The sequence below is a fragment of the Octopus bimaculoides genome, chromosome 10 (genome assembly GCF_001194135.2).
Source record: "Octopus bimaculoides isolate UCB-OBI-ISO-001 chromosome 10, ASM119413v2, whole genome shotgun sequence".
Lineage (NCBI taxonomy): Eukaryota > Metazoa > Mollusca > Cephalopoda > Octopoda > Octopodidae > Octopus > Octopus bimaculoides.
Genome location: NC_068990.1, coordinates 30589110 through 30602878, shown reverse-complemented (window position 1 = coordinate 30602878; position 13769 = coordinate 30589110). Strand labels below are relative to the sequence as shown.

Sequence of the window (13769 nt, the reverse complement as noted above, 5' to 3'; positions counted from 1 at the left end):
GTTCAAATGCCGCCAAGGTTGACTTTGCCTTACATCCTTTCGGAGTCAATAAAATAAGTACCAGTTGAGCACTGGGGTTGATGTAATCAACTTACCCCCTACCCCCGAAATTGCTGGCCTTGTGCCAAAATTTGAAACTATTATTATTATCATTATTATTATTACTATTATTAATATTGTTATAATTATTATTATTTCTCTTTAATTGATGGGAACAGACAGAAGAGTCTATTTTTTACTCCAATTGTGCAATGGCAGGTGAGAAATAATTTTTCTTAATATTTTTTCTTCGTTTATAATCTTTACTTGATGGAAACCTATCCATTTTTTTTAGCTTTCGCTAAATCCATTTCCTTCGATGTTTTATCTTTGCGAAAGCCAATCATCTATGCGTAATTTGTATTTCCTCTTTGTGTGTGTGTGTGTGTGTGTGTGAAAATGTGGAAGGAAGTGGTAAGGTCAGATCTTAGGATGTTGAACCCTATAAACATGTTTGAAAGGTGAAAGATTAAACAAATGGTGAGGATGACAATGATAGTAATACGTAAGTGTGTGTATGTGTGCAAATAACCCCATGTACATACTAATATAATGAAGGCATATACATCATATATATATATATAGGGTGTTCAAAAAGTCTCTCTGCAGTGATTTAAAAAATTTTTTATAAGATTCAACTTATGTATTGAAAATGAAGGACAACACTTTCAACACTTCTTATAAAGTTGTTTTAAAGTCTTGTAAAGTCTAATATATTCTTTTGTAGTCTTTATACCATCTTATAAATATTTATTTGGCTATAAAATACTTACTGCGGAGAGACTTTTTGAACAACCTGTATACACACATATACAGGCACAGGCATGGTAAGAAGTTTGCTTCCCAACTACATGGTTCTGGGTTCAGTCCCACAGCATGACATCCTGGGCAGGTGTTTTCTTCTATAGCCTTGGATCTTGTGAGTCGATTTGGTAGACAGAAACTGAAAGAAGCCTGATTTGTGTGTGTTTGTCCTCCACCACCTCTTGACAACCAGTGTTTGTGTGTTTACATCCCCATAACTTAGCAGTTTGGCAAAAGAGACCAATAGAATAAATATCAGGTTTTAAAAATTTAAGTACTGGGGTTAATTCATTCAACTTAAATTTGAGGTGGTGCCCCAGCATGGCCACAGTCTAATGACTAAAACAAAGAAAAGATAAAAGATCCATTATAAATCTCAATCTGTGTGTCATACTTAATGCAGGTCGATTGTTGAAAGCCTGATAAACTGTGGTATTTGTCTTGCGAAAGCATCTCTTATAGACATACAGTGTTAAAAAATCACAGAAATCTATCAGTAGCAGACAACACTTGTCCAACAGCAGCAACGGTGGTGGTGACGTTGCTAAATATGTCTGTTTCTGTCTGAGCTCAGTCAGTAACAAATATTCTCTGCCAACCATGTACAAACAGAGTTGCTTTTGATATAAAACACAGACTACTGTTTTGAGCTAAAACTGCTTCTGTCCCTCACAACAAATGTGTGTGTGTGTATACACACAGGCCATCATAAAAGGAAAATGGAGAGTTATACATTTGAAAAACTTGGTTATTACAGTATTATTTTCATGAAATTCCAATCCGACACGTGTTTCTCCTGCATAAGTGTCCTAATGTCGTCCTTTGATCTAGCGTATAGTTGTGTAATTGTTTATCGTGAACAATTCTATATATTTCCTGTCAGTCAATGTGGTTGGTCAGGTCTGGATTGTATCAGAGTACTAACAGGGTTCCTGTCCAGATTCCAAATCCCTATTCCTTTACGTTATGTGTGAGTGTGTGTGTGTGGATGTTTCTTGCACGAATGGTTGTGTGTTGGTTCTATTTGTTTCAGGTTCCATCTCACTGCATGTCACTGTGAACAAGTGTTTTTCTACCAAAACCTTGTCAGTGGAACTGGATAATTGCTAACTGGGGGGATGGGCTGCACATGTAAATTTAAGGGTCCATCCTTGTCACTCTGCATTTGCTTGGGAGCTGGGGGTTATATTATTGAGGCTACCAGTGTTTGTTGGAATACTCAACTACAAGCACTAAATCAGTGACTAGGTAGTTGCAACTCCAAGTGGAACACTTATTTGTAAATATTGGTGAGAGAGTACACACACACACACATTGCTGAACGATTAGTTTGGTTATTTTACTGAAATTTGAAATAAAATCTTTTTAAAATCTTCCTTAGTTTAAATATTTTATTTCTCCTCTTTTATTATTTCTCTCTATTGTTCAGTCAGTTCACTTCTTTCCCTGGAAATATTTCCCAGGCTTCTTTGATGGATTCTTCTCGTACAACCTTTTCTTTCCCCATCAACTTATTCCTTTATTTGCAGCACATTTTCTTTAACACAACACATTTCAAACATGTCTTAATCCTTTTCTTCTTTTTTGTAGCTCTCACTCTATTATTCTGCAAATTTTTCTTTCCTATCATCATCAACAACTATAATCTTCATCTCTTCAATATTTTTATTCTATTCTTGTTTCATAAAAAAAAATTTTTCTTCACGCTTTGGGTGTGTGCACTTGGTACATTCTATTAGCTTTGCAACTATCCCAAAACATGCATGTATGTGTGACTGTGATTACACACACACACACACATAGGCTTTTGTCTGCTTGAATTGATGTCTACTTTGAATGTGTAAAAACCAAGGCAAAAATTTGACAACCTGTTTTTTTGTTTTTTTTAAATATTTCCATTACCATTGGTCTTGCACTGTTTCCCAGCACTAACCTCACAACTATTTGGCTGTGGTAACTTAATGAGAATTCCCAGTATGTCTACATATCTCACAACCCTACATCAAGTAATAATAGGAATGGTTCTTGCACCTGGGCCCCTGCCTGTAGTTTTCATTCTATCACATGAATTTGATCCTATCCTACCCCCACTCGACCTAATAGTTTCAAGGAGACATCTTCAGACAGATAAAACCAACACTATTCCCACTTTTCTGTTTAATGAACTCACCTTTACTACCTGTTAATGTAGGAAAGTAATGTGTGACTTAATATCAGTTGAACTTTATCTTCTTTCATTGCTGTTGTGTTCATTTTGAGGCATGCTCTCCTACAATTTACAAATGGAAATATATGGTAGAACTTTTACTGGAACAGCTTTGGTTGTCTTTTCATACAGAGATGAACCTGTCCTTGAATATTTTCATCATCTCCAACTTGAGGAGTCAGTCTATCATTTGTTTTGTTCTCTTTCATACTTAGAGGCAGGCATGTGTCATTTAAAATTTGTTCAAATCCATTAAAAAGGAGCTTTGTTTTTCTGTTCCCTCCAGAAACGATGAGTAACAATACCAATGTTGCACCAATCAACTACACTCACTCTTTTTTTAAAAAAAAATTGCCATTTTCATAGTGAAACCAAATATGGGGCAACAACTTGTGGAGTTCTTTAAATATAGAATGTCTTTGGTAAGGAATCTGGAAGTGACAAACTGGGAGATGAATGGGATGAGATGACCTTAACAGTTCTTAGCTCAAATTTTAAAGATAGGTAGTACAAGGAAAGGTAGGCAGATATCTTGTAGTATGGACATAGAGTAAAATTTATTATGGTATTTGAGTGGGTGGGGTGGGGTCGGGGCGTTATAGTGTGTCTTGGATGTAATGAACCCTATAGCGGAAGAAGATCTAGGGTAGGATGGTGTGGTGTGTTGCAGAGTTGGGATATGTGAGAGTATAACATCTAACTTTGTATGTTTGCATGTATGACTGTATGACAGTGTTTGTTTTAGAATAATGTTAAGTAACCATCAGGCTATTTGCAATTATTTGTCCTTAAATATGGAACTACCTTAAGGTTGTTCAATAAAATATACCCTTATCCTACCCTGTAAACTTGTGTAAATACAAAATACATTTATAAATGAATTTGTTTTCTTATTAAATTCTTGCCAATTTGAATGTGTTTGTAAGGAGGGGGGAGTGTAGTTTGAAACAAACTACACTGCCCCCCTCCTTAATGATTTAATATTTTAGTCATTCATTATGTTATTGTTGCATCACACTCTAACTCCACACATACATATATTCACATGAACACGAACAGCCAGATGAGTTTTAGCTTGTAAATATATGCGACGACAAAGTAATAATCTCCAATCATGATTATGAAGATATGAACAAATTATTAACATCAACCTAATAATAATCATAATAATAATAATGGTGGTGATAAGGCGTTGAACTGGCAGAAACGTTAGCTCGCTGGGCGAAATGTTTAGCACTATTTCACCTGTTGCTATGTTCTGAGTTCAAATTCTGCTGAAGTTGACTTTGCCTTTCATCCTTTTGGGTTTGATCAATTAAGTACCAGTTGCGCACTGGGGTCGATCTAATTGCCTAGCCCCTCCCCACAAAAATTTCAGGCCTTGTGCCTAGAGTAGAAAAGAATAATGGTGGTGATGATGATATTTTTTTGTCTCCAGTGCTCAGGTGTGCTACAGAATTGTGCATAAATGTAGAAAATTATATTGAAGTGTGTATGGAATGATTTGTGAGAATATTTTCCAAATTGTTGATAAACTGGCACCGGGGACGAAGCAAGTGTGGTGCCTTTGCTTGATTCTGCTACTGTTATTCCAAGAGATCACAAGCTATAGAGGCAATGGTTACAGCTTTGTTTATAAGAGAAATCAGCTCATTTGCATTTTGGCGTTTATATATTAGCATCGTAACAGTATAAGAAATAAAAAGGAATGTTTAATATCACGAAGTGTATTTTCATGTTTAAAACCGAATCTTGAAGAAGGAATCCCGAACATATAGCACAAGTTTTTGGGGGCCATTAAAGGGACAGATTTAGGTTCATCTGTAGTTTCCATTTGTTGGTGTAATGGTAATTATGTAAGGAATTAATTATATTGGAAGGTGATTAATTTTAAGAGGTAAACTATGTAAGGAATTAATTATATTGGAAGGTAAACTATGTAAGGAGATAATTGTGTATGAAAATCTATTTTGTTGTAAACTTTACAGTTGATTTGTTTGTTGTTTTATGTATTGTGTTGTTATTGTCTCTTGCCAGCTTTATTAGCGCTACAACTGTTTGAAGATTGAGCAGTAACATTATAAAAGCACAATAGATTTAAAGTTCATTGATTATTGAAGGCTGATCAATATTAGTAACTGAATTTCAGGTGATGAGCTACCAGAATCATTAGTAGGCCGAGCAAAATGCTTCCCGGTATTTTGTCTGTCTTTGTGTTCTGAGTTCAAATGCAGTTGGGGTTCACTTTACTTTCCATCCTTTCGGGGTCCATGTAATTGACTTATCCCCTTCCCCAAAACTGCTGGCCTTGATGCCAAAATTTGAAACTGATATTAGAAATTCAACTCTAGTGGAGACAACAAGATAGAAATCAGAGTGATTGGTGAAATATAACAACAATATTTAGTAACTTTTTAGTTTTGTGAAGTCTCTAGGGACTCCATGATAAATGCTTAAGGGCTTTAAGGATGCTTTCTTTTTTTCTTGTTTTTGTCCCTCCCGATATTAAAGTCAAGAGCCAGAACAATGAGAAGCTGCTCTTACTACACCTGTATCAAATAGTTTCTGCCAGGTAATGCTCGGCTGTACTGGAACAAATATTTGTTACACAAAACGTATCGGTTTATAATATTGGGAACAAACTTTCTGTAATTTGTTGATTGGTGATACAGCAGTGGCATGTATTAATCATTTGGGATAACATTTGGTGACACAGGGATATCACTGGGCAAAATGTTTGTTGGGAACACATCTTCATATTTGATGTTGATTGGTAATACAAGGATAACTTTTCCTTTTGTGTAAAATTGGTGGGCAAAACAGGGATAACATTTTCTTCTCTCTAATATTGATTGGCAACTGATGGTTAACCCATCCTCCAAAAAAAAAAATGGTGATTTGTAACACAGAAATAACACTGCCTCCTATCTAATGCTGATTGGCAACAGGGATAACTCTTCCTCATGTCAAATTTTGGTTGGTAACATAGGGATAATGCTTCCTCCTATCAAAAATGGTTTTTATTGGTGACGGGAATAAGATTTCCTGCCAAGCGTTGATTGACAACACAGGGATAATGCTTCCTGCCAAATGTCGGTAAAAGACACTTTTTGCTTTTTTATTTCATTTTTTTTTTTCAATGAAAAAACTTTTTTTGGCGTGTCTGTGTATATATTTTTAAATTCTCATCTGTCTGCTCTAAAAGTAGAGTATATTTGTTGGAGTGATGACGACGACGACGACATTTTAGAATGAGACGGATGAGAGGAAGCTGGCAGGGATCAAGGCAGGGATGGGAATTCATGTCAGCTCAGTGTGTACGTCAGCGTCAGTGCATATCTCGATGCATGCACAAACGTTTGTGAGTGTGTGTGTGTCTGGTTGTCAATGCCTCTTTCTATACTTTTTGTATAGGTCACCCAGTCTGTATTAATTCTTAATCCCCACCTCTCTCTCTCCAAGTATTTATGTACATCTGTCAATATGTAAATACAGACACACACATGCAGAAGAACATGTTTGATGTCAATTTGTGTAGAAATAAACTTTCAAAAAAATAATTTTAAAATTTGCTTTTTTTCCTTGTTTTCTGTTTCTGTTGTTATTAATACCAGTCATACATTGAGGTCATTTTAATTGACTACACCAATTTTCTAAAGTATACAGTTTCAGACCATGAGAAAAAACAAGAAGGTCAATGCAAAAAGTGGATTTAGAAGATAAAGGGTGAATAAACAGAAAACAAAAAGGCAAGAAAAGAACATTAAGGTTACATCCCCTTTGATTGTAGAAATTGTGATTAAGCTAATAAATGGAGAGGAGTTGAAAGTCCATGAGACAGCTACTCAATCCAGAGAGGATGGTGTCCTCCAGTTTGACAAAAGAAATTTGTCCATATGCTTTCACTATACTAATTTCAGATCCAAAATTTTCAGCAAATATGAGCATATGGACAAATTGCTTGGAGACACAAGGTATGTTATAAAAATCTGCCGAACCATATGTCTCAATGGCAAGAAACTATTGGTAGCTTTTATTTCAATATGGTGTACATTAAATGGTATATGTGTGTGTGTGTGTGCTGGTGCCACAAAAAGTACCCAGTACACTGCAAAGTGGTTGGTATTAGAAAAAGCATCCAGCCGTAGAAGCCATGTCAAAGCAGACAATGGAATCTGTTGTGGTTGTCCAGCTTGCATTGCTCCTGTCAAACCGTCCAACCCATGCCAGCATAGAAAACAGATGTTAAATGATGATTTTGATGATACAGTATTTTTAATAAAAATATAAAGAAACTTATGTATTGAGTTTGTGGCTGTTTATTCAACCAACCTATATCTGTATGTGTGTGTGTCTGTGTTATATGTAGCTGTAGTGGTGGTTATAGTGACTAATGATGGTGGTGGTGGTGATGATAATATGTTTATTGGTACATTTTGATGTCTGTTGTCAGTGAAGTTGGTGCCAATGCTGCTGACATTAGTTTCCTGTCATCCATAGTGTCACTTGGCATAAATTCTTTGTTTACTCCACCACCCCTTTCGCTGTTTTACTGTTGGTGCCACCAGTGAGCAGATCTCTGGAAAATAGAGGAAACTGTCAAAAAGATGAATACTGTGATTGGTTTAATTCATTGATTATTCATCAATAGCAGTGCTATTGATGAATAATTTGTTAGCTTGCAGCTCCTGGTTCAGTTCCTGCGACAACAGGAACTACTTGTGAATGGCAGAATCTTTCCAGAGGAAAGAAACCTCTTTAGGGAAACCAAAGCTAAACATCTGCCCTTGCAGAGCTTTGTTTGTAGTTCAGTTATAGCAAGGGCCAAAACTACCTGCTAAGCATAATAATAATAATAATATTATTATTATTATTATTATTATTATCATTATTATTATTAAGGTGGTGAGCTGCTAGAATCGTTAGCATGCCGGGTGGAATGCTTAGCAGTATTTCGACCATCTTTACATTCTGAGTTCAAATTCTGACAAGGTCAACTTTTTCCTTTCATACTTTCAGGGTCGATAAATTAAGTACCAGTACTGGGGTCGAATTAATCAACTAGCTCCCTCTCCCAAAATTTCAGGCCTTTTGCCTGTAGTAGAAAGGATTATTATTATTATTATTATTATTATTATTGTTATTATTATTCGCCTGTCCTTACTTTCTGAGTTCAAATTTTGCTGAGGTCAACTTTGCCTTTCATCATTTCGGGGTTGAGGAAATAGGTACCAGTTACATACTGGTGTCGATGTAATTGACTTGCCCCCACTCCCTTCACCAAAGTTTCAGGCCTTGTGCCTAGAGGAGAAAGGATTATTATTAGGTATAAGAATAAGTTGAAACAATCACTGAAATCCCTACAGCTTAGTTTGACATCCTGGGGGAAAGTTATTGCCTAGATTGATCTGAGTGGCAGAAAAGGTGTCATGATGCATCTAAGCAATTTCAGTTGAAGAAACAGAACAGTGAAGGAATTCTATCCTGCAAATCAACAGACACATTTGTCCAGTCCCAAGTCATCAGTTATTGTGACTTCATAGCAAACTCTATCCGTATTTGGACTCCAGTTACACTCAGGCATCAATCATAAGCAGATATAGTTTCTTTTATTTTCAATCCTATTTTTTAAAGAAATCCTTTCCTTCAAACACTCATACATTGAAATTAATAGAAGTGAGCATTGTTACATACAGTGGTCACACGAAATACAACTCATCAGGAAAAAATAAAAAGAAGGAAGAGAAAGAGGCAATAAGCCAAGTAAAGAGAGGTAGCAATGAAAGTTAAAAGTGCTTGTAGAATATCCCAAAATAAATCATGAAAAGACAGAAAAGCAAATATTACATAAAAGAGTCAAAAAGAGGAGGAAAAGCTGCCAAAGCTCATCAGAAATAGTGTTGGTGATTATAAGGAAGCATGGAGCTTTTGAAGGATGAAGTGTCCTGACAGTCAACAACTGATGTGTGGAGTTAATTCCATGCTTTAACAATTCTGGGTGTAAAAAAAAAATTTAAAGGTCTTTGAAAGTCATGGATACTGTGCTATTTTTTGGTTTATAAGCATGTCCATGAGTGGTAGAAGTATTGAAGTGAAAAAGGTGGCTATATGTGCCCTTGGAAAAATGATGGATTGTCTTGGAGACTTCTACCCAGCCAGCTGCTCAATGTTGAAACTTTAATGTGTCTATTCTGATGGATTAGATTCTGCCATTTTTTAAATGTTTCTGGGATAAACACATGGATCATAAGGATCTTTGTCAGGTGAGAAATGGCACACACCAAATAATTGAATAACCACTTCTTAAATACTCTTTAAATTAAACAAAAAACAAAATATCAAGTAGAAGAGAGACTCTTTCTGGTCAGTTGGCCTGTTAAAAATAGCAGCCAACTCTCCCTCAAATCATATCCTATTCTTTTTAGAAAATGCAGTCCTAGATATGCTTGAAATATAGAGCTGGGCAATGACTGGAATGCTTTTGATCATAGATTTGTTGGATAAAGACTGACCAGGGGCTAAACGACAACAACAACATGTCTTGAGCCAAGAAGAAAACCATTACATGGTTATTCATTTGGCAAGAAATAGCAGTTATACCTCCCTCAAACTATATATGCTGTAGTATTAAAAAAGGAAGGGCTCTGGATAGTGTAGTCTGAAACAAAAAGGACAGGATGGTTATGATTGAAATGCTTTTGATCATAGGAATGCTCAGCCAGTCAGTGCTGGGGTTAAGTATCCAAAACGTCCATAAAGTATCAGTGACAATATACTTACGCTCTTCGACAACTGGCACAACATGCGTCCCTGATGTCATCCCTGGCACATGCCTTCTTGCCATACATTACAACAAACTTGGAGCACCTTAGATTATTAATTTCAACATATTCGTCATCCTCGCAGGAATCAGTTGGAGCTGGTTCTCTTGCTGGATCATTCTGCAGCTCTGACAGAAAATGGGAAAAACAAAAATCTTCAGGAATAAAATAACAAAATAACGAAGATGGAGAGCTTCTAAGAATGTGAAGAAGAAAAAGTTTAATAACTTTTATATATTTCAGGGACAAAGAAAAAACCCCATCGCTAGAAGTTAACAAAAAGGAAATGCAAGTCCATACGGAATGGGCCATGATGGTTGGTCAACGTGGTTGATACCATACAAGACTAACAGATCCTGGCTGTTTTTCCTTCTGATGATGGATCTTTTGAGGCCTGAAATATATATTTAAAAGGTTATTGAAGCTTTCTATCTTCATTATTTTGTTATTTTATTGAATTATCAAGATTATTCAGGCTTTTTTTCTATTGAAGAAGGCATCATCATCATCATCATCATCCTTGTTTAACATCTGTTTCCATGCCGGCATGGGTTGGACGGTTTGACTGGGGACTGGCAAGCCAAATGGCTGCACCAGACTCCAATCCGATCTGGCAAGTTTCTACAGCTGGATGCCCTTCCTAACACCAACCACTTTGAGAGTGTAGTGGGTGCTTTTTACGTGCCACTGACACAGGAGCCAGTCAGGCGGCACTGGCAACGACCACACTTGAATGGTGCTTTTTATGTGCCACTGGCAGTAGGTAGTAATAGACAGATTTGTTATTTGGAAGTCAAAGACATACAATAACTTATATGACAAACACCTATGTATATTTAACTGCCCCCACCCCTTCCCTATATAGCTAAAGGATATCACTACATAGAATCTAAGATATCCCAATGTATACCAGATATCAAAATGATATTCATTATATAATCAATTTGAGGAATAGCCATATTCAAAGGACCCTCAAAGCTAGACATTTTAAGGGGTGCTTAGAAGTTTTGGTCATCTAAATCATCTTAGGACTGCAGTCCAACGATGGGTTAGCTGACTGAAACATTGGACTCTGTCAACAACATTCTTCACACACACACACACACACACACACATTTACAATGGTTTTCATTCAGTTTCTGTTTACCAAATCTCACTAGACTTTGGTTGACTCAGGAAGTACAAGGCCCAATTTGTTGTGCAATGAGATTGAATCCAAGGCCACACATTTAAGAAGCAGCAAGTTCCTTAACTATCTAGTCTGAATTGTTATCCTAAACTTTGATTTTTGACTGTTTTTCTTAATCTTCCCAAAGACAACCGAATGTTTGTTTACCTTCACAAGATCTGCAGCAAACACGCTTTAATTTCTTGGTGCATTGAATCAGGCCATGATGCAGCAAGAACTGGCTGCAATTGAATTTTGACAAGATACGTACTGGGACATCTTTGCACAGATCCTCTTTTGTGAAATCTAAACAGAAAATAAACATTATTTACATTATTTACATTTGACGGATACATTTGTCTAAGAAAAAAATAAATAATAAAACAAGATGAGATGGTCCCAGCTGGAATTCCTTTCATCTGCTGATTAGGGATTCAACAACAACAACAACAACAAAGATTACCAATAATTCTTACCTTTGTTACATGAAGTACAGCATCGTCTGTAGAATTCTGTATTGTTACACATAAGAGGAGAGGCTAATTTACAGTTAACGAGATATGGAAGGTCTGGATAGGGACAATCATCTGCAATTAATAGAAAATTAATTATATTTGATAAAATAAATATGCTAAAGAAATTAATATTACATGTGTAATGCTTGTGTATGAACAGCTAAGCTACATGGTAGTGAGACATGGGCTGTGATTACTGAGGTTGTAATGGCTTGAAAGAAAGGAAAGCAGCTCTTTCTGCTGGATGAGTGATGCCAGGGTGCACATATGACAGAGTGTAAATGGCTTGAGAGAAGAATTGGGTGTAAGAGGCTTCAGATGTAGTGTGCAGGAGAGAGAAGAAGGCTGCATTAGTATGGTCATGTGATGTGTATGGAGAACAGCTGCATCAAGAAGTGCTGATCTCTAATTGTGGAGGGAACATGTGGAAGGGGTAAACCCAGAAAGACATGGGACGAAGTGGTGAGAAAGGCTCTTCAGATGTTGGGCCTCACTGAGGAAATAATGAGGACTGAGACTTATGGAGATGTACTGTGCTTGAGAAGATTCATCAAGCCAAGTAAAACCATGGCCATCCATCCATAGAGGCATGTCTCTTTGTCAGACGAGAGACCTTTGTCCTGCAGGCTCATAAGTGTTGATGCCATGTAAAAACACACCCAGTACACTCTGTAAAATGGTAGGCATTAGGAAGGACATTCAGCTGTAGAAACTGTGCCAGAATTGGTGCTTGGACAGCTTTTCAGCTGTCCAACTCCTGTCCAGCTGTCCAACTCATGCCTGCACGGAAAACAGATGCTAAATCATGATGATGATGATGATGATGTATAATGTTATAGGATAGAAGAATCAGCATTATCCAAGACCTGCCATGGTTCTTACTGAACTAGTAAACGTCAAATGTCTTCACTAAGAAACATCAAACATCATTGGAGACTGTATGAAACCTGTAGCATTCCATCTGAATGATTCTGCCAGCAGCAAATGTTATTGACAAGCAACCCAATCGGTAAGTCTTTCTGTGAGACAAAGGAGATAACCTGAATAGAAGACTCCAGCTGGGACTTGTCAGATGTAACCATCAATGTTGTCATCGTTTCTGATTTCAAAAGTGAGTCTCCAAAGCCATTCTATTGATGGTTCTTCAATTTGACAAAATATTTGTCACTATATAGACATTATAACACAGACTTTGGTCAGCTCAAGACTATAAGAAAATATAGTTGCCCAAGGTGCCACACAGTGGCACTGAATCTGGAACCATGTGGTTGGTAAGCAAGCTACTTACAACACAGCCATGCATATGCCAATATACAGCCACACCCATATATATATATATAGAGAGAGAGAGAGAGAGCCTGGTGCAGCCTCCTGGCTTGCCACTCCCCAGTCAAACTGTCCAACCCATACCAGCATGGAAAACGGATGTTAAACGACAACAACAACAATGATGATGATGATGATGATGATGATGATATATATATGCACACACATTCGTGTGTGTATATCCTCGTCAAGCCAAGTGAAATCATAGTTGTGGCTGATGCCGGTATCATGTAACTGGCACCCGTGCTGGTGGCATGCAAAAAGCACCCATTACACTCTTGGAGTGGTTGGCATTAGGAAAGGCATCAAGCCGTAGAAATTGTACTGAATCAGATTGGAACCTGGAGCAGCTCCCCAACTTAACAGTTTCAGTCAAACCATCCAACCCATGCCAGCATGGAAAACAGACGTTAAATGATGATGATGATGATGATGATGATGATGATGATGATGATGATGATGATGATGATGATGATGATGATGATGATGATGATGATGATGATGATGATGATGATGATGATGATGATGATGATGATGATGATGATGATGATGATGATGATGACATAACACACACACACATGCACATAGCTGTGTGTGTGTGTGTGTGTGTGTGTGTGTGTGTGTGTGTGTGTGTGTGTGTGTGTGTGTGTGTTGCAAAAATGAAACTTGGTCATATTTACAGTAGAATAGATCAACAACATGATAGTCATGGAAAGATTTCACTCACCTGCAACTAATTGTTGTGATATATTTGCCAAACAGTTTCCAAAATAACAACCCTGAAATATTTTAAGATAAAACAGAAAGTCAATGATTGGTTGCCATGGCAAAATATCTTTCAATTATTATTATTATTATTATTATTATTATTATTATTTTTTTTTTTTTTT

General features: G+C 36.8%; 1 protein-coding gene across 1 annotated transcript in view; it reads right to left on the bottom strand.

Moving 5' to 3' along the window:
* Nucleotides 1–7305: 7305 nt before the first annotated feature.
* LOC106868197 (uncharacterized) overlaps nt 7306–13769 on the bottom strand; it is a 35482-nt gene continuing 29018 nt past the window's right edge. The window contains exons 14-18 of the mRNA XM_052971306.1: nt 13607–13658; nt 11515–11625; nt 11207–11344; nt 9830–9998; nt 7306–7628 (exon numbers count right to left, since the gene is read on the bottom strand). Of these exons, the coding sequence (XP_052827266.1) occupies nt 7574–7628; nt 9830–9998; nt 11207–11344; nt 11515–11625; nt 13607–13658 (525 nt within the window). The 3' untranslated portion in view covers nt 7306–7573. The remainder of the gene's footprint in view (nt 7629–9829; nt 9999–11206; nt 11345–11514; nt 11626–13606; nt 13659–13769) is intronic.